This window comes from Cetorhinus maximus, chromosome 4, assembly GCF_964194155.1.
Source record: "Cetorhinus maximus chromosome 4, sCetMax3.hap1.1, whole genome shotgun sequence".
Lineage (NCBI taxonomy): Eukaryota > Metazoa > Chordata > Chondrichthyes > Lamniformes > Cetorhinidae > Cetorhinus > Cetorhinus maximus.
In genome coordinates this window covers 73,823,005-73,844,866 of record NC_135882.1, presented here as the reverse complement: position 1 = coordinate 73,844,866, position 21,862 = coordinate 73,823,005, and the positions used below count along the sequence as shown (strand labels likewise).

The 21,862-nt window shown below is 42.5% G+C and overlaps 1 protein-coding gene across 3 annotated transcripts in view; it reads left to right on the top strand.

Moving 5' to 3' along the window:
* LOC144679688 (ATP-binding cassette sub-family C member 9-like) overlaps positions 1-21,862 on the top strand; it is a 311,571-nt gene that overhangs the window by 38,828 nt on the left and 250,881 nt on the right. For all 3 annotated transcript variants that reach the window (XM_078540318.1, XM_078540317.1, XM_078540319.1), the window contains one exon: positions 20,738-21,416. In XM_078540318.1, the coding sequence (XP_078396444.1) occupies positions 20,814-21,416 (603 nt within the window). In that variant the 5' untranslated portion in view covers positions 20,738-20,813. The remainder of the gene's footprint in view (positions 1-20,737; positions 21,417-21,862) is intronic.

Sequence of the window (21,862 nt, the reverse complement as noted above, 5' to 3'; positions counted from 1 at the left end):
AGTATTTTCTAAAGTTGGCTTCTATTTTTATGTTTAAAACAGCGTATAGACGAATATTTGGGCCCGCAATTGGCAAACCGGTGTATAAAGACTTTTGCATGGGTAAGCGAATTCACGAAAGAGGAAGTCGCGAATGGTGGGACTTCACTCTGAAAGGTGGTGTACTGAATTGTGTAAGGGAACAATTATAATCCTAGTACTGAAGATGAGGAAAAAGTACTGAAATAAATTCTGGAAAAGCTACACAGTTATTTAATTATAAAATTGTAAATGGTCAGCGCAGTGGTTCTCAACCAGGGGCCTGCAAGAAGGTTTCCAGAAGTTTGCCAAATCAGACTCCGAACTCTAGAACAAAATGTGTGTGTCTAAACTACCCTAGAACTGGAGAACTGAAAATTGCCACGACAAGGTGACTTGTATACCCACACATAGCAGCCTTGATCCCTGAGGTTTTAACAGGTCCATCTCAATAGGTTCTGAGGACCAGCACCTAGCTTCCCTGTCAGCCAACCAGGTTAATTCCAGTATCATTGGATGTCCTTCACCCTGTCCTGCACCCAAGATGGTTGGTCTCAGATCCACAAATTTAGCAGTCAGAAAGCGGTCTTCTGGTATAACTTTGTCTGGCAAAGACAAAGCCACTTGGGCCCAGTGTTGTTCCTACCACCTCAGCAAGCCTTTTCACTCGCTATTGACCCAGAGGAACCCTGAAGTTAGTAACGGAACACTGGGTCAGCACACAAGCACTGGAGTCACTGTTTCACCCCCTTCCAATAGTCGCAGTGCAGAACTTGAGTATTGCTGAAAAAATACATTTTTTTGAAGCTTTTCATCTTGCACTCATCAGGACAATGGCAAGAATACTAATGTCAGTGTACTGGAAGCTACATATATTAATACACAGGGCCCTGTTCTTTGCAGGCAGAAAAAACACACACACACATTGCGCCTGTTTAGGCTGAACAAAATAAGTGATAGCTACTCACTGATTCATTCCTCAGGGCAATGCTTTGACTAATCAGAGTCAAGCTGCCTGGTTTAAATTTCAAACAATGTTTGGCAGTTAACTGTCAGTCACCATTAATTGGTGCATTCTCCATGGCAACACCTCTAACAATCAGAGTCAACTTGCCAACCAGTCGCACCCTCTTCCGATACTTGTGTGGGGCCATTGCAGCCAAATAGCTTACCGTAACGCCAGTGTTTTCCATTGAAAAACCTGACTCTTGATTCCAGAACAAAATGTGTCTGACTGCGGCCTTATGAAGTGGGGGAAATGCACAATGGGCAATCATTAACCAAGGTAATTACAGGCCCACAAAGGACAGCACCATCTTTTTTTTCAGAAAGCTACTTTCCCACTTTGGAATAGGGAGGGCAGGATTTTAAACTGCCAAAGTGGTGGGTTTCTGTGTTGGCTGCAGGTTTAAACACCAGAAGTGCCAGTGTGTCAGGAAGTCAGCAGAAACCCGCCCGTTTCTGCCTTTAATCCAAATGAATTTTTCAGCTTGTGGGAAGTGACAGTGGCATAGGCAGGTCCGATAATTAAATTTAAATGCTCATTAATTGCAGTTTCAATTCTGACAACTCTGTGCGCATGGATTTCCTGGACTTCCTCGAACTTGTGAGTTGAAACAAGGTGAGGGGACAGCGTGGGTTGATGGGGCTGAGCAATTGACAGGCAAGGAAATCTTTAAATTCTGAGGTGACAGTTGCTTCCTTGCCTAAGTGAAAGGGTTTTGCTCACAGGACTTCACTTCAACTACTTTGGAGGTGATTATCAATATTTTGAGCCATTTTTGCTGCCTTGAAGTTTTTTGCTTTTGATTTTACTTCCCAACTATAAGCCATCACAGCAGCTCCACCTTGGACCTTTGAGGAACAAAAGGAGAAGCAGGAACTGCACCAGCAGCAGCCTTTTCCACAACCATCTGCCACTCCACAGGACAGAGGGGTTGAGCACAGAGTTCCAGTTTGCAGGAGGCCAAAACCTATAACACAGGGGTATGCAGGCAGAGGATTAGTTTCATGGACATAACAGAACACCAGTGCTGTAGGAGGCTCGGACTTTCCCGTCAGGTCTTCTTCAGCCGTGTGGAAGAAGATCTCCTTTCAAGTAGACCAGGTAAGCACACATTGCCAGTGGCATTCAAGGTCACCACGGCCCTTAATTTCTTTTGTCTCCTGCTCCTTTGTGAATCTGTTGCCCACAGTTGCATCTCACCAGTAACAAATGTCATGTTTACCAAGGCAGAACTTGTGTGCACATCCCCACAGGTCCATGGATTCATAGATTACACACCTATTACAATCAAGGGGCCCTAAGAGTGACCCAGAAGTTTCATCAACTGAAAGGCATTCCATTCCATTTATATTGCTGGCCTAAAACCACTAAAAGATCAATATGCATATCTGCATAAGATACCTATGGGGCTGCCATGATGACTTCATCATGCGCTAGTCAACTCTCAGAGTTCATACCTCGCAGCGGAGTTGGTGGTTGGCTACTTGGTGGCAACTGCTTGCAGTTCCTTCTTTTCTGCAGCTTTTGGTTTTATTCTTTTTCTTCCTTTGTTTTTGCATTTGGGTGGCAGTTGTTCATCATTTTGTCATTCACACCTCCTTCAGACACTTTTTAAAATTTCTTTACAAGTCCCATTACCAATCCCTTTTACCCCTTGCAGGATGTGGCTTATGGACACTTGGAAGGAGCTCTATCACTGACACCCAGGAAAGGCACAACAGAAGCTACATGAGCGCAAGATTTGTAATTGAGCAAGCATTCGTGCTGCTGAAGATGTAATTCAAATGTCTGGACAGATTTGAAGGCACCTTTCGGTATGCAACAGCAAAGGTTTCCAGAATGGTAGTGATCTGCTGAATCTTGCACAAGATTGCGCAGCACTGAAGACTGGAACTCCAGGAGGAGGGTGCTAATGATCTGCATCGATGGAGGAGGTGAAGTCCAATATGGCAAGGCACCAGTAGCCCTTCACTTAGCTGAATGCTTCAGCTAATCTGAGGCATCTGGCACTCTATTCTGAACCAACTGTGTCCCTGAGCCACCAGTGCAAAACAGACATAAAAACAACAATTCATCCCTCACAATACAACCATTGCTCATGTTTACTCATGTCATATGTCATACTGTTTTTCACAAGGCAGAAGGCCATTTGGCAGGTGGCAGGCAAAAATGGGGAGGACAAGGACAATGGAACTTTGAAATAAGGTTTATAGTTGATAAACATTAAACAGAAATGTGACAACGCAACATGGTGTTAAACACTCAAGTGAATACACTTGCTTTTCTGATTACTCCTATGAGGTGCAACCCTTCTGGCTTCAGCAGAGCCAGAGGCAGGCTGCTTGAATCCCTGCCATGATTGCTCAGTTGCTCTTGGTTGACGTGCTTCCCTCCTGCTTACTGCTTCCCTCCTGCTCCTCCGCCCTTTTGCTTGCTGTTTTCCTTCCCTGACTGTCCTGTTTCCCACCTTCCCCACTCCCTCTCACTTGCTGCTTCTTCTCCTGAATTCTCACTGTGAGAAATCTTGGAGGCTGCACAAACCCTCGCGGCTGCTAGTTGGACAGCCCTGTGGTATGGTATATATATTAATTTGGATATGTAATAAACTTGATGTACTGGACAGGTTTCTTACTTGAAACAGATAACTTTATTTACAGAGCTCTTGAGAAGCTACATGCTTGAACCAGGTCCGTGACTAGAAAGCTCCACCCCTAAGATTTACCGCGCTTCGGGCTCACCAGTACAACCACATGACCCCTAAAAGCAGTAAGAAAGGTTTTACCCACAATCACTACATTCCTCCCTTTTTTTTTACATTTCTTATTTACAAGAGTATTTTAATCCACAACATTTATACAGGTCATGCGATTAAAGGTTACATCTCAGAGGTGGTTTTCTAATTTGGTTAAAGTGACATAGCTCTACGACTTGAGATTCTCCCACTGGATCGACATGATAAGGAATTGCAGCATCAGGGACACCCTTAGACAATGGCAGCTCAGAATTAGGTAATTCAACAGAGACATTCGGTATGTCTATTCTAGGTTGATCTGTCACCTCAGGGATTAAAGGTTCGACATCAATTACAGGTGGAATAGCTTGTTGTTGGAGTGTCTCTCTGCTCCTTAGATGATCCACATGTTTTCGAACAATCCGGTCTTCCACTTCCACCTGGAATGACATAGGTCCAGTTTCAAAAGCCCATTTCCAAAATTTCACATGAAAATTGCCTCTCCCACAGTAAATCTTCGAGCTTTGCTATAATATCATGATTCAATTTCTGACTACTCTGGTTCTTCTCTACCTTCCCCTCTAAGTTTGGGAACACCAAACTTAACCTTGTACGAGGGCAGCGTTTCATTGTAATTCAGGTGGTGCTGAACCCATAGTTGCATGTGGAGTTGTGCGATAATTGAAATTTGAGTTTCTAAAGCTTCTTCGAATAACTTATTCATTCCTGGTTTGAAAGTTTGTACTGCTCTTTCTGCTAACCCATTTGATGAGGGATGATACGGTGCTGTTTTAATATGTTTAATTCCATTTAAGCTCATGAATCTTTGGAATTCTGTAGTAGTGAAGGCAGTACTGTTATCTGAAACAATGGGAAAAATTTTCCCCCCATTGGAGGGGAAGTGCGGGAGCGGGCGCGGGCAGGCGTGCCTCTGATCGACGCGCCGCCATTTTACGTGGGTGGGCCAATTAAGGCCCGCCCAGCATGACGTCCGCCAGGAAGCGCTATGTGCTCTCTGTGCGGGCGGGGGGAGGATTCCCTCAGCCAAGAGTGTGCTGTTTCACGCTTGCGTGCGAAAGAGCACACTGATCTTCCTGAGGCTAAGTGCTGCCTCAGGGAGATCGGCCCCAAATTAAAAATTGTTAAACAAATGATAGAAAGATTTCCCTGACATGGCCCTTCATGTGACACTGTCACATGAGTTGGGACATGTCCGTAACTTTTATTGAAACCTTTATTAAATATTTAAATACCCTCATGAAAACATCATCCCGCCCGTGGATGAGGTTTCATGCTTTTTCTGAAGCCTGCCAGGGCTCCCGGCCTGCCTGCCAACCTTAAGGTTGGATGGGCAGGTCCATTAATGATGTTAATTACTTTTTCAATGGCCTCAATAGACCGTTGACAGGTCGGCAGGCACACAGCTGATTCGGCTGCGCCCCCGCCGACCTGAAAATGGAAATGACACGGGGTGACGTTGGGAGTTCTACCCGACGTCATCCTGCGTCATTTTATGCGTTGGCGAGCAGATCCCGCCCCTGCTCGCCACTGGAAGATCCTCCCCAATGACTTCTAGTAGGCCATGTATATTAAAACATTGGCACAGCTTTTCAGTAGTTGCACACGATGTCGGTGATCTAACTTCATACACATCCATCCACTTAGAATGCGCATTGATGATCAATAAAAGCATTTTCATTAGGTACCTAAAAATGGACCTACATAGTCTACATGTGGTCTAACCCAGGGTTGACTATGCCACTTCCACGGATGCAGTGGAGCTGAAATGGGCAACTTCTGTTGTTCCTGACATTGGAGACGGTGCTTAACCATTTTTTCTATGTCACTGTCTATACCTGGCCACCAGACATTGCTTCACGCAAGCATTTTCATCTTCAAAATGCCTGGTTGCGCACTGTGAAGCTCTGTCAAGAGTGGTTCTCTTCCTTGAAAAGGGATGACGACTCTTGATCCACACAACAAGATTACATCTTGACAACGTAACTCAGTTTTATGGGCATGGAATGGTCTTATCTCTTCAGAGACTGGTGTATTCGACCGTCCTTGCAATACCTGGTCTCGAAATTTTGACAAAATTGGATCCCTGTTTGTCCAATTCTGTATTTGCTTCATACAGACTGGTGAGGAGTTGAAGAAATTCAACACAAGGACAACTTCTTGTGGCACTGCAGCATATACAATGCAATCTGGTAACAGAAGATGTCCGAGTGCGTTTGCATTTGTGATATACACACCCGGATGGTGCATAAAGGTGCACTTATACGCTGATAAATTCAAAGCCCAACGTTGAATTCTGGCTGAGGCTATTGGCAAAATTGCTTTAGCTTCATTAAATAAACCCATTAGTGGTTTATGATCTGACACTATGTTGAAATGTCGACCAGGCAGATATTGATGAAATTTCTTTACTCCAAATGTTACTGATAAACCTTCCTTTCAAGTTGTGACTAACCCTTCTTGGCTGTAGAGTGAGTTCTGGAGACATACCCTATTAGCCTTTCGGAACCATCTTCCATCCTGTGCGACAACACTGCTCCTACACCGTAGGGTGACGCATCATAAGTTAATATTAATTCTTTTGATGGGTCATAATGATCTAGTAGACATGATGAATGTAATAGCTTCTTGACTTTTACGAAGGCTTCATCTTGTTGAGCCTTCCATGACCACCAATGGTTCTTTTTCAATAATAAGTGTAAAGGGGCTAACACTGTTGACAATTTTGGCAAGAAGCGACTGTAATAATTTATCATGCCCAAAAAAGACTTGAGTTCAGTGACATTGGTAGGAGAGGGCGCCTCCTTGATTGCCCTGACTTTCTCCTCTACTGGATGCAACTCCTGGGCATCCACTCGATGACCCGAGTAAGTGACTTCAGTTGCTTGGAAAGCACACTTCTCTTTCTTAAATCATACACCAGCTTGCAAAAATATTTTTAAAACCTCTTCTAGGTTGGTCAAATTTTTGGCTTCCGTTGACCCTGTGATCAGGACATCATCCAGGTACACTACTACTCGCGGAAGTCCTTGCAATAGGCTTTTCATGGTCCTTTGGAAAATTGCACAGGCAGATGATACGCCAAAGGGTAGGCATGTATATTGGTACAGGCCCTTGTGCATGTTTATTGATACATACCCTCTAGACATGCTGTCCAGCTCTAGCTGTTGGTATACATGGCTCAAGTCCAGTTTAGTGTAGGATTATCCTCCAGCTAGCTTAGCGTACAAACCTTCAGTCCTTGGGATAGGATATTAATCTAATTTAGGAGCCTTGTTCACAGTTAATTTGTGGTCTCCGCAAATGCGAATAGTTTGACCTGGTTTCATCACAGAGAATGGGAGCGCCCATAGTCTGAAAACTGGACTGGCTGGATGATGTCTAGCTTCTCTAAGTGGCACAATTCTGCATCCACCTTCTGCTTTAGGGCATAAGGCACAGGTCTGGCCTTAAAGAACCGGGGTGTCGCCTCCGAATCTACATATATTTTTGCTTGTAGGCCTTTTATCTTTCCCAATTCACCACGAAACACACTGCCGTACTTCATTAACAGCTCAGGAATTCCTCCTGTTCTCACTTGAAGGATTTCTGAGCAGTTGAGCTTAATTTTTTGTAACCAGTCGCGGCCCAGAAGACTAGCTCCTTCACCTGTTACAATGATCACTGGAAGTTGGGCTGTCTGTTGCCAATAGGACAAGGTACAGTGGCGATGCCTTTTACGTGTATTGACTCTCCAGTGTATTGATGTCTTCAGCTGAGCTGTGGTCTACTCTAGATTCAGTGGCTAGGCACCTTCACTTAGGTTTTTAAATGTGTGTTCTCCCACCACTTTGGTTGATGCTCCCGTGTCTACCTCCATGACTAGAGGCTTCCCATTCACTTGAAGGGTGATGGTGATTGGTTTAGTTCTTAACTGTTTTGACGTTATGTAGGGAATAGATATCGGTATCAGCAGCTTCTGGTTCAGTTTCATTGTGCACTTCAACCATTGTGGCCATTACCAAGGAGAAGGTGCTAGGAAAACTGAAAGGTCTGAAGGTGGATAAATCACCTGGACCAGATGGATTACACCCCAGAGTTCTGAAGGAGATAGCTGAAGAGATAGTGAAGGCGTTAGTGGTGATCTTCCAGGAATCACTGGAGTCAGTGAGGGTCCCAGAGGACTGGAAAATCGCTAATGTGACCCCCTGTTTAAGAAGGGAGTGAGGAAAAAGACAGGAAATTACAGGCCGATTAGCCTGACCTCTGTCGTTGGTAAGATTTTAGAGTCCATTATTGAGGATGAGATTTCAGAATACTTGGAAGTGCATGGTAAAATAGGGCAAGGTCAGCATGGTTTCATCAAGGGGAGGTCATGCCTGACAAATCTGTTAGAATTCTTTGAGGAGGTAATGAGTAGGTTAGACAAAGGAGAGCCAATGGATGTTATCTACTTGGATTTCCAGAAGGCCCTTGACAAGGTGCCGCACAGGAGGCTGCTCAGTAAGATAAGAGCCCATGGTGATGGAGGCAAGGTACTATCATGGATAGAAGATTGGCTGTCTGGCAGGAGGCAGAGAATGGGGATAAGGGGGTCCTTCTCAGGATGGCGGCCGGTGACTAGTGGAGTTCCGCAGGGGTCAGTGTTGGGACCACAACTTTTCACTTTATACATTAATGATCTAGATGAAGGAACTGAGGGCATCCTGGCTAAGTTTGCAGATGATACAAAGATAGGTGGAGGGACAGGTAGTATTGAGGAGGCTGGGAGGCTGCAGAAGGATTTGGACAGGTTAGGAGAATGGGCAAAGAAGTGGCAGATGGAATACAACGTGAGGAAGTGTGAGGTCATGCACTTTGGTAGGAAGAATAGAGGCATAGACTATTTTCTAAATGGGGAGAGAATTCAGAAATCTGGAGTGCAAAGGGACTTGGGAGTCCTAGTCCAGGATTCTCTTAAGGTTAACTTGCAGGTTGAGTTGGTAGTTGGGAAGGCAAATGCAATGTTGGCATTTATTTCGAGAGGACTAGAATATAAAAGCAGGGATGTGCTGCTGAGGCTTTATAAGGCTCTGGTCAGACCACATTTAGAATATTGTGAACAATTTTGGGCACCGTATCTCAGGAAGGATGTGCTGGCCCTGGAGTGGGTCCAGAGGAGGTTCACGAGAACGATCCCAGGAATGAAAGGCTTAACGTATGAGGAACGTTTGAGGACTCTGGGTCTATACTCGATGGAGTTTAGAAGGATGAGTGGGGATCTGATTGAAACTTACAGGATACTGAAAGGTCTGAATAGAGTGGACGTGGGGAAGATGTTTCCATTAGTAGGAGAGACTAGGACCCGAGGGCACAGCCTCAGAGTAAAGGGAAGACCTTTTAGAACAGAGATGAGGAGAAATTTCTTTAGCCAGAGAGTGGTGAATCTATGGAATTCATTGCCACAGTAGGCTGTGGAGGCCAGGTCATTGAGTGTATTTAAGACCGAGATAGATAGGTTCTTGATTGGTAAGGGAATCAAAGGTTATGGGGAGAAGGCGGGAGAATGGGGTTGAGAAACTTATCAGCCATGATAGGTTGAATGGCGGAGCAGACTCGATAGGCCGAATGGCCTAATTTCTGCTCCTAGGTCTTATGTCCTACTGTCTGATTGGCTGTCTCAATTTTACCCTGCATTGCTTTATTACATACCATCTTTTGTGACAGTAGTGGCATTCTGTGACCTTAAATCTGCAGATTTCTGATACGTGTTTACCCCCACATTGCTAACAGATTAATTTCTGAATCGCTGGTGAGATGCTTCCATTATTTCTTTTCATTTTTTGAGTAGTAGAGACTGTTTCCTGCTTCGTGTTTGTCTGTCTAGTTTTTGCACCACACCCAGTGCTGGGTTCCCGCTCCAACTGAAGAACGGTGCCATGTTAACTTCTGCAAGTAAACGGTGCTGAATGGTGTAGTCGTGTCCGCCACAAAACAAACGATTCTCGCGACATGTCATTGAGGTATTATCTCTGAAGTTGCAGTGCTCAGTCAACTGTTTCAACTTTGTGATATAAGTTGCAATTGACTCACCCGGGTCCCTTACTCTGGAGTTGAACTCAAATCTCTGCAAAATTACCGATGGCTTTGGCTGAAAATGTGTCTTCACAAAGTCTATCAGCTCGTTAAAAGATTTAGAATTGGGCGTGTTTGGGGTTGTCAGACTACAGATGAGGTTATATGTCTTGCTCCTGCGGACACTTAAAAGAATTGCTTTCTGCTTCTCTGCTATTATTTCATCCGCCTGGCTCCAGTCTTCCATGAGCGAGTCATAAGAGTTGATTCTGTTGAAGAGTGGCATGACTGGTGAGGATACTTTCTTTCCTTAAGAATTGATGTACTCACGTTCACAAGGTGAGGTGCAGTGTCGGAGCTATTTATCCTCATTGTCAATTATAATAAACTTGATGTACCGGCCAGGTTTCTTGCTTGAAACAGTTAACTTTATTTAAAGAGCTCTTGTAGAAGCTACATGCCCCATGACTAGAAAGCTCCATCCCTAAGATTACCCACACTTAGGGATAATTTGTTAGTACAATCACATGACCCCTAAAAGCAGTAGTAAAGGTTTTACCCACAATTACTACAGGATGAAATGTATATAGTTTATATTATAAAATAAATAAATGTTAGAGAATCAATATGAACTCTTTCGTGTTATTGGTTTTTACTTCATTCCATTGCAACAGTCTTTTTGGGCCCAAATTAAGCACGCATGTCAGTCCCTCAACATTACCCGTGTAAAAGTCGACCCCCTGACTCCTGGCCCAGAAAATTAGTCTTAAAAATTTGACTTTTACATGACTTGTATGGTAACAGTCACTTGGGAAAATGTAGAATAATTAGTTAACGTTATCACAGATAGTTAAGGGCAAATTGTGTTTAACTAATTTGATTGAGTTTTTTGATTAGGTGATAGAGAAGGCTGATGAAGGTAATGTGGTTGATGTGGTGTACAGGGACTTTCAAAAGGCATTTGATAAAATATCACATAACAGGCTTGACAGCAAAATTGGAGCTCATGGAACTAAGGAGAATAAACATTGGAAGCATGGATATGAAGTTGTCTGAAAGACAGGAGATAGAGTTGTGGTAAATGCTATTTTCTGGACTGGAGGATGGTAAACAATAAGTCCTCAAAGTTGCGGTTGCTTCCTGAAAATTGTGGTATTCAGTGAAACAACTTTAAGTGAGTCATGGGTTCCGATAGGAATCAAAGTTAAAGCTGGAATTAGGTTCCTTCAGACATTTCTTGCTCTGAAAAACCAATGTAAAAGTTGAAATACTGTACCATACATGTGCAGCACTGAGCATTCCTAACTGGAATAACTTGCAACATAAAATGAACCACTGAATATAACAGAAATAATTATGAATTCAAACAAGATAACAATAAATCACCCAAACAAGCCCTGAGTAGCACAACTCTGTGTCTCTGTTGAAACTAAGCTCAACTTTTTTGCTTGTTTTCCTATCCCACTTGTGTCTCTCTCTCTCTCTTTCTCCCTTTTCCCGTATCTCTCTCTCTCTCCTTTCTGTGTGTGTACACGCGCACACGTGTCTCTCTTTTCCCACTCTGTCTCTCTCTTTCCTTTCCCATTCTGTCTGTCTGTCTCTCTCTTTGCTTTCCCACTCTTTGTGTCTCTCTTTCTCTCCTTTCCCACTCTTTCTGTCTCTCCTTTCCCACTCTGTGTCTCTCTCTTCCCCCCCTCTCCTTTCCTATTCTGACCCCTCCCTTTCCTTTGTCTTTCTCTGTCTCTTTCCTTTCCCGCTATCTCTGTTGTAGACGTGTACTACCGAGAGGCTTCTTTAGTTGAATTAAGAACTCTATTCACAGAGCTGCTGGATTAGCTGCATGCCTCTAGCAAGGCTACAATATATTCCCTAGACTAGGAAAACTCCACCCCCTAAAAAATTTCCCACACTCGGTTTTGATTGGCTGATCTGACCACGTGACCCCTACTCAGTAAGGCTAGCCTTAAAGCAACAATCATGACACCTGTCTGTCTGTCTGTCTCTCTCTCTCTCTCTCTCTCTGTGTCAATCTCCTTTCGCACTCTGTCTCTGTCTCTCTCTGGACCCCTTTCTGACAGTCTGCAGGGGCCGAGCCCCTGTGCCGGGCTGCGACGGAGAAGGGCTGGGAGGGGGCTGTGGATGGAGCCCAGGGCGCCCTGATCACTCTTCTCTGCGCCCCCCCCCACTGAACCCTGGGTTGCTCTCGTTTCACCACCTGGTCGGCAGCCAGCAGCTTCCCATCTCTGCTGCCTGTGCTCCTGCTCCCAGATCTTGGGCTTCACTCTCTCCCTACAGCCTGGGCCTCTGGTGACTGCAGCGTCAGCTCCAGCATCAGAACATGCTGGCAACTGGCCCAGAGTGCAGCACGCAGTGGGATGGGGCCAGAGTGCAGGCGAAGTAAAACCGAAAATGGTGACACAAGATGGAAAAAAAGACCCTAAAGAATAATTTATATTAAAGTGAAACGCCATTAAACAGATGACCAAAATGAGGACTTACTGTATATATAATAGGGCTCCCCAAATTAGGACCACTGCTTTTCTAGACTTGGGATGCAGGGCATAATTTCTGAATTTTTAGATGACAAAATTTGGAAGCATTGGTGAACTGTGAGGATGAGAGTGATAGACTTCAAGAGTACATAGACAGGCTGGTGGAGTGTGCAAAAATAAGGCAGATGAAATTTAATGCAGAGATGTTGAAGCGATACATTTTGGTAGGTTGAATGAGGATAGGCAATAGAATTGTATCCTTTATTTTGTAAAGGGATGCAGGAACAGAGGGACATAAGGATATATGTGCATAAATCTGACGGTGGCAAGGCAGGTTGAGAAAGTGGTTAATAAAGATATGAAGATCCTGGGCTTTATAAAAAGAAGCATAGAGTGCAGAAGTAAGGCTGCTATGGTGAATCTCTATAAAACACTAGTTCAGTCTCAACTGGAGTATTTTGTCTAATTCTAATCTAGAAAAGATATAATGACATTGGAGATGTTGCAAAAAAAAAAATTATGAGATTGGCTCCGGGGTCGAGAGACTTCATTTACATGGATATATTGGCAAAGTTGGAACTGTTAATGGTCACAAAGATGGCTGATACAACAAATATATTCTTAGTTTTTCTGTGATTTGACTTCCTCAGGACTTTGCAGTTCAGCTCCTTGCTTTTTGTTCTCTACATGCTTTCATCTTACTTGAATCTAATGACTTGTGCTGGGAATGGTCTCATGGGGTCTGAAATTGTTGGAATGGCATGTCTGAAGCATGCCAGTTTCAGCTCCCCATTTATATTGATTTATATTTGCACCATTATTTGTTGAAATGTTGATCTATATCAGGCATGGTGAGGTCAATGGCTTATTCAGGCACCTCCTGAACAGCGTAGCTAATGGCTTACCTCACAGACAAGCCACATGGCACTATAAATAGCTGGGAACATCTGCCACAGACAATTTAAGGTATAGTATACTGGCAGTTTAGTGAGTTGCAGCTCCTAAAATCAACCTTAATCAACTTTTAAAGGTTAATTACAGTTTCAAAGAATCATCATAGAATTATAGAAAAACTTCTTTAACGGCTGGCTGTCATCGCAATATTGTATTCAACAGAAGTTCATTTGTTTGCTTAAATCTTGCTTGTTCTTTTTTAGTATCACCACAGGGATCAATCCACAGAACTATCACTCCATATGCCCCTCCATTTCACTGTTGGATCTTTGGGGGCTTGGGTGAAGTGTTACATAGAAACTAGGAACAGCAGTAGGCCATTCGGTCCTTTGAGCCTGCTCCGCCATTCAATATGATCATGGCTGATCCTCTAAACGCCATATTCCCCCTTTCTCTCCATACCCCTTGATGCTCCTAATATCCAAAAATTTATCAGTTTCTTTCTTGAATATACTCAGTGACCTGGCCTCCACAGCCTTCTGTGGGAGAGAATTCTGCAGATTGACCACCATCTGAGTGAAGACATTTTTCCTCATCTCAGTCCTAAATGGCCTGTCCTGTATCCTGAGACTGTGGGCCCTGGTTCTAGACTCCCCAATTAGAGGAAACATCCTCCTTGCATCTGGTCTGTCTAGCCCTGTTAGAATTTTATACGTTTCAATTAGATCCCCTCTCATTCTTCTAAACTCTAGTGAACGCAGGCCCAGTTGAATCAGTCTCTCCTCATACAACAGTCCTGCCATCCCTGGTATCGGCCTAGTGAACCTTTGCTGCATTCCCTCTATGGCAAGTATATCCTTTCTTAGGTAGGGAGACCAAAACTGCATGCAATACTCCAGGTGTGGTCATACCAAGGCCTTGTATAACTGCAATAAGACATCCCTACTTCTGAACTCAAATCCTCTTGCAATGCACATACCATTTGCCTTCCTAATTGCTTGCTGCACCTGCCTGTTTACTTTCATTGGCTGGTGTACAAAGACACCCAGATCCCTTTGTACATCCACATTTCCCAATATATCACCATTTAAATAATACTCTGCCTTTCTGTTTTTCACACCGAAGCGTATAATTTCACATTGATCCACGTTATACTGCATCTGCCATGTATTTGTCCACACATACAACTTTTCTAAATCGCCCTGGAGCCTCCTTGCATCCTACTCACAACTCACTACCATTAGTACACCACTAGTCTGCCATCCAGAAAAAGACCCATTTATTCCCATTCCCTGTTTCCAGTCTGCCAACCAATTCTCAATCCTGCCAGTATATTACCCCCGATCCCATGTGCTTTGATTTTGCCCACTAGCCTCTTATGTGGGACCTTATCAAAAGCCTTCTTGAAATCCAAATACCCAACATCCACTGGTTCTCCCTTATCTATTCTACTAGTTACATCCTCAAAAAACTCCTGTAGATTAGTTAAGCATGATTTCCCTTTCATAAACCCATGCTGACTTTGTCTAATCCCATTAATGCTTTCCAAGTGTTCTGTCACCACTTCTTTTATAATAGATTCTAGCATTTTCCCCACTACTGATGTTAGGCTAACTGGTTTGTAATTCTCTGTTTTTTGTCTCCCTCCTTTTTTAAACACTGAGGTTACATTTGCCACCCTTCAATCTGTAGGAACAGCTCCAGAGTCGAGAGAATTTTGGAAGCTGACCACCAATGCATCCAATATTTCCAGGGCCACTTCCTTTAGTACTCTGTGGTGTAGATTATCAGGCCCTGGGGATTTTTCAGCCTTTAACCCCAATAATTTCTCTAGCACCATTTTTTTACTAATACTGATTTTCTTCAATTCCTCCCTCTCACTAGACCCTCGGTTCCCTAACATTTCTGGGAAATTATTTGTGTCCTCATTTGTGAAGACGGAGCCAAAATATGTGTTCAATTCTTCTGCCATTTTTTTGTTCCCCATTATAATTTCCCCCATTTCTGACTGTAAGGGACCTTCATTTGTCTTTGCTAATCATTTTCTCTTCACATATTTATAGAAGCTTTTACAGTCAGTTTTTATATTTTCTGCAAGTTTACTCTCATACTCCATTTTCCCCTCCTTGATCAATCTTTTTGTCCACTTTTGCTGAATTCTAAACTGCTCCCAATCCTCAGACTTGCTGCTTTTTCTGCAATTTTATATATCTCCTCTTTGGATCTATTACTATCCCTAATTTATTTTGTAAGCCATGGTTGAGCCACCTTTCCTGTTTTATTTTTGCGCGAGACAAGAATGAATAATTATTGTAATTCATGTATACATTCCTTAAATATTAGCCATTGCCTATCCACTGTCAACCCTTTTAGTAAGGTTCCCCAATCCATCATTGCCAACTCTAGCCTCATACCCTCGTACTTCCCTTTATTTAGATTCAGGACCTTCGTTTCGGATTCAACTTTCTCATTCTTCATCTTAATGGACAATTTTATCATTTTATGGTCGCTCTTCCTCATGGGACCCTGCATAACAAGATTGTTAATTAATCCTTTCTCATTGCACAATACTCAGTCTAGGATAGCCTGCTCTCTAGTTGGTTCCTCAATGTATTGGTCTAAAAAACCATCACATACACACTCAAGGAAATCCTCCACAGTATTATTGCTAGTTTGGTTTGTCCAATCTATATGTAGATTAAAGTCACCCATGATTACAGTTGTACCCTTACTGCATGCATCTCTAGTTTCCTGATTAATACCTTCCCTTACTTCTCCGTTACTGTTTGGGGGGCTATAGACAACTCCCACCTATGTTTTCTGTCCCTTGGTGTTTATCTCCACCCAAACGGATTCCACATCATGATTTTCTGAGCCAATATCCTCCCTCACTATTGTATTGATATACTCCCTTACCAACAGTGCTACCCCACCTCCTTTCCCTATTTGCCTGTCCTTCCTAAATATTGAATACCTTGGATGTTCGGTTTCCATCCTTGGTCACCCTGCAGCCATGTTGGGATGGGGGTAATCAAACAGCTGAACCACGAGTTGACCTCTGTTACTGTGCTTTCACCCAGGAGACGGCTATTCATGAGCTAAGGGCATTGGGTCAGGATTATCCGATTCCATGAGCAGCTTGTCTGCCAAGTCTTGGGCGAGCCCTCCCTGATGGACAAAATTGTGTCATATGCAGAGTATCACTATAATATTTGCTTGTTTATCAAAGACATACTGTAGGTTGCTGGGGTGGTCACCATTTGTACATAGCTATGTTGGTCCTGTGCTGTGTGTTGGTGTTGTAGATTGGCATCATCAGCCACTGCTTCAGTAGATAGGGCCTTTTACCCCTTGTCCTTGACATTTCCTGTTTAATGAGCCATGGATGTTGGAGTGAAGGACAAAGGCATTATGAGTGCTTTCTCGAAGCTCTGAATTTCCATCCAGAATCCTAATTGGGCATTGCAAACAATTAGCACATTTAGCAAGTAATGACACTTCCTGCCAGTGAATGTCAGATTCCTGAAGTGGAACCTTCAGTGATACATGGGTCCCATTGATAACTGCCTACATCTTGGGGAAGCCAGCAATCCAGTGGAAGGTTAATTAATCTTTTTTCTTGCTGCACAGTGAATATGTTGTAGTTAACAAAGTCAAATGCCTTGCAGAAGATATTGTATTTCACCTATAAAATGTTGGACTTCACAGCTTCTTGGTTGATGTTAACGTTGGTCTGTAGTGTCTGATTGGAAGAAACCGGTGCCATGGAAATTGAGGAATGTCATCACCTTTATTTCTACTGATGAGGCCCTGCAAAAGCAGATTGGGCTTTAAGTCTTCATGGAACATCTCACATAAATGGTCATCACATAGTTGCTTCCCTGCTGGAGCATTGTCTGCGGATGCAGAGCTTCTCTGACAGTGTCTCAGAAGACATCAATTCCATGTGCACTCACTGCAGAGGATGGTAGCAAAAGGTTCAGTCTCTGGTCATTAGTATCTTAAGTGACATGCCTGCTCCCTCCCCAGGTTGTCCATAACAATCAGGTTCAGGGGAATTGCCAGTTGAATAGGCCATTACAATCCTTTCATCTTCCTTCCATGGTGAATCAGGTATGAGCCATGAAAGCAATTGCCTTTCAATACTAACAGCTTTACTAAAAAATTTGTTACTCAAAGAACAGGCAATGTATTTACCCACTCGACAAATGCCCCTCACTTCAAATAGAGGCAAGTTATTTATGTAGCAGTATTTGTAGATTCTGGGTTTGTTGGCAGCAGTCATATTTGCAGCACTGTACTGGATGCATGTTTGCCATGACACCATTAAGCCAAATCCTCATGAACAAAATTCTCCCAATATCCATATATTCTTTAAATTACCCAAGTTTAGATGCTTCTTCATGCTTTTCTGCTTTTCCCTTTCAAAACTATCATCAAGCTCTCATTGTAAGAGGAAAACGAATAATTCCTGGTGACTCTATATTGATCATTGTGCCTCAGTTTTGTTTATCAGTTGGCATTCTGTGCTGGTTGATTTTCGTTGTACATGTTTTCAGTGAAGCAATGGTTCCTGAGAAGCAAAGCTAGTGCCTGGCCTTAGAAAATTTTTTAAAATAATGACCTGTATTGGCAGATAGCATACTGTCAATGAGATTTTTAAAATATTATGTAGGTATGCGTTTCATACAAATATCCAAAGAGAAGGCCTTATCCTGTAGGTCAATATCTCAACTAATTAAAAAGAAAGGTTTAAAGCTGGTAAGGTTTTATTTAATTTTATCTGTAGTTTAGATTCACTTGTGCTGCTTAATCAGCATGATTTTGTAAATTAATTTAATAATTTTGTACTTTATGCATCCTTTAGCAGAGCAGGCTCGAAGGGCCGAATGGCCTACTCCTGCTCCTAAGTCCTATGGCCCTACATGTTCCTATGACCCACAAGAGGAAATAAGAGGTTTGGGGACAGGAGATGAAGATTCAGTTGGTAGGATATAAAAAATGCATTGCTGATCAGCAACAAAGTGCTCACAATGAAGCTGTGCATATAATATATAAAAAAATAGTACTTGCATTGAGAAATCATAATTCAGGTGAAACATGGGGGAGAATCTTTGGCTCAGCGAGCAGGGGCGGGGCTTGCTTGCCGAGGCGTAAAGTGACGCGGGGTGACATCGGGCATGTGTCCTGACATCACCGCGCGGCTGCACGCCCTACGAACTGTCAAAGGCTTATTAAGGCCATTTAACTAACAATTAAAATAATTAACGGAGTTACCCGTCCAACATTAAGGCTGGTGGGCAGGTGAAGAGCCCGGGTGGCCTTCATATTTTTCATGGAACCTCATCTACGGGCAGGATGAGGTTTCACGAATGATTTAAAATTTTCTCAAATATTTTTATTGAAATTAATGCACATGTCCCAGCTCATGTGACAGTTTCACATGAGGGGACATGTCATAAAAATTTTTTCAACACTTTATTGAACTATTAAAACTTAAAACTTACGCATGCACGAAAGAGCACACTCCCAACACAGGCAACCCCCACCCCGCCCGCACAGGGAGCGCACAGCGCTTCCGGGTGTGCGTCACGCTGGGCGGGCCTTAATTGGCTTGCCCACGTAAAATGGCGGTGCGGACCTGATTGGGGGTGCCGATCGGGTCCGCACCCAACTGCTCCCGCCCCCACACAACCCCCCCGACGGGGGGAAAATTCTGCCCATGAATATTTGGAATTATATGTCCTCAATTCTCCCCCAATATTGCACCAAGTAGGATTTCAGAAGAAATCCATGTTGCATATACATTTCTTACACTAATCAATCTTTCAATCATTCTTCAGTGAGAAGTGATACAGCAAGTCGTGTTTTCCAGGGGTTGTTAGAGTAGAGGAAATTTCATTCTTAATTTGGATGTGCTATTCCTCATGCTAACATTGAGTGCCTAAAATCAAAAAATATGATGATAGTCCTGATCATATGAAAATCAAAACGTCACTTGATAAGCATTCCTTTTTATGTCCTTTGGCTATTGCCATATAACTCTACAGAAGATGAATAAACAGCCAATCCAGTACCACAATGCATCTAACAGTATCTACATCGTGCTTCCCAAACTTTCCCCTCAATGTGACCCCATTTTAATGCCTCAGATTTTGTGTGATGGTGGTAGGGGTCGAGGATTGGGGGTGGGGGGGCAAGGTTTAGAGACTTGTTGGGGCGGTGAGTGGTTGACCGGCTGGGGGTTGTGGGTGAAACAGCTGGGTTTGCCCTGAAAAAAGTGAAGACCCATCTTTTTACAGGCTGTGGATGTAAGAGGAGTTGGGTCTCAGTGAACAGATGATTAAGCCACACCTACAGACAGCAAAAAACACAAACATTAAAGGTGCCTCACTGCTGTCAAAACTCAGCTTGAGCTTCACGGCCGTCATTTCTGCCTCAGAGCTCACGACCTCAAAATCTCATCCCAAAACTCCGACCCACAGCTTGGGAACCCCTGATTTATTTGATGAGCTATTGAAATTTGCATATCCATTTCAAAAGATCATTGGAGCCCTTCTGCTCTGTTACTGACTCATAACTCTGCTTTCCTTTTGTAAAATAAAATGTTGTGAAGCCTAATCTACATAACAGTATCTACTTATTGAATTCTATTACCATATAAACTTTAGCATTTCCTTTGTTCCAGTCATTAGCTATTGTATACTTTCTATGTCTGAAGCCACTCTTGTATGTATTACCTTATGAATTTCTTCATTCATAAATTTAACTCAACAGCTGATGAGCAATACTGAGATAGCGGATGTGGAAACCTAGCCTATTTTAATCATAGTTTGCTTGTTTGCACTCCCTAACCCAGAAACAATTAAAAAATTCTCTTCAAATTTCCTACACTAAATTGTACGTCATGTAAACTTTCAAATTCTGCACCTTTTCCATTCCAACTAAAGCCTTTGTGGTTAGTTAGAAGTTTTCATCTTGTATAACTACAGATCAATTTAAGCATGAACATTGACCACTAAGTCATATAGTGAAAGAATGAAAGATCATTACAGAGTTGTGGAAAACTTCAATACAGATATCATTCTCCTCATTATATTTATCATTTTTTTCTAGTTGATTAATGTGAATGATTAAGATCTTCATTGTTTCTTAGCATGATACATCTAATTTCTTGTAGTTGGAAAGGCCACATGATACATGCTAAGAATTCAGGATGATGCAATCAACAGCTGACTCAGTTCCTGTTTAAAATTGTTTCGTTGAATGAATCTGTGAGCCTTCAGTGACCTCATTTAACTTTAGTTCTTGGTATTAAAGATACAACAAGTAACTGAAAGGCTGTCCAACCACAGACCACATTAAGGGTATAAAATAACTGAGAAGCTAAGTGAATGACTTGGTTAAAGATAACGAATTCACTGCTAGACTATAGCTCCCTTCAACAGTTAATAAAAAGTTTATGCTACTTCAATTTACAAAGAAACTGAAATGCAGTGTGTACCAACGTTCAGTTGACTAACCATTTCTTTCTTCTTTTCACAGGTTAAACTAAGTTACTTAAAAGAAGAAGCTACAATACTAGAATTGCGATTAAGAATATCGAAAGGAAGTAATCAGGATGGAAGATGCTTTTGATGTGTTCTGTGGCCTTGCCAACAAAAATAATAGTCTTAAACCAAATGAAGTGGCTTTCATTGAAGAAATTTGTTTCACTGAAGGTGTAAACCTTCTTGTACATTTGGGATTTGTGCTTTGTTCTCTTGTTGGCCTTATTGTGATTAAGTGCAGACGGAGATTCATTACCACATTTCATATTGATAGTGGCTTGAGAGGCTGGATTCATTTTCCACGGCACACTATTCGATGGATATTAACATTCTTCTACATCTTTATATCTGCCTGTTGTTTAGGAGATGGCATTTTGTCACAGTTGTACTCAAAGTTTGACAGACCATTTATTTATATACCCGATGCAGCACAACTAGCCTCTTGTCTTCTTTCAATCATCTACTATGATGTAGCTGAAAGTGCAAATGCACCCATGCTTTTGGTGCTCTTTATCTTCCACTGGCCTGCTGCCTTTAGCATTAATGTATTCAAGGTGTATCAGCTATATTCACAGAAATTCATCATCAGTGATTTGACTTTTCTTCTAGTTTGTATCTTGGTTTCAATATATGGATTCTTTCTCATTCTGGAACTCAGCATATTTTTTAAAAAGGTAAGTCCTTAAGTACAATTTAAAACAAAAATTGCATCATTTTTTAAAATCCAGATTATTATGGTAATTTTTTTAAAGCATGTTGTACTAAACAAATTTACTTTGGGCTATTACAGCAGCACTTAGTGGGCATGGTCTTAAAACTGTTAAACAGGTTGGGCCTACATCCATTGGAGTTTAGAAGATTGAGAAATGATCTTATTGAAACATACAAGATCCTGAGGGGGCTTGACAGGGTGGATGCTGAAAGGATGTTTCCCCTTGTGGGAGAGACTAGAACTAGGGGACACAGTTTAAGAAATAAGGAGTCTCCCATTTAAGACGGAGATGAGAAAAATCTTTTTCTCTTTAAAGTGTCGTGAATCTTTGGAACTCCCACTCGGGAAGCGATGAAGGCAGAGTGATTGGATATTTGTATGACAGAGGTAGATAGATTTTTGACTAAC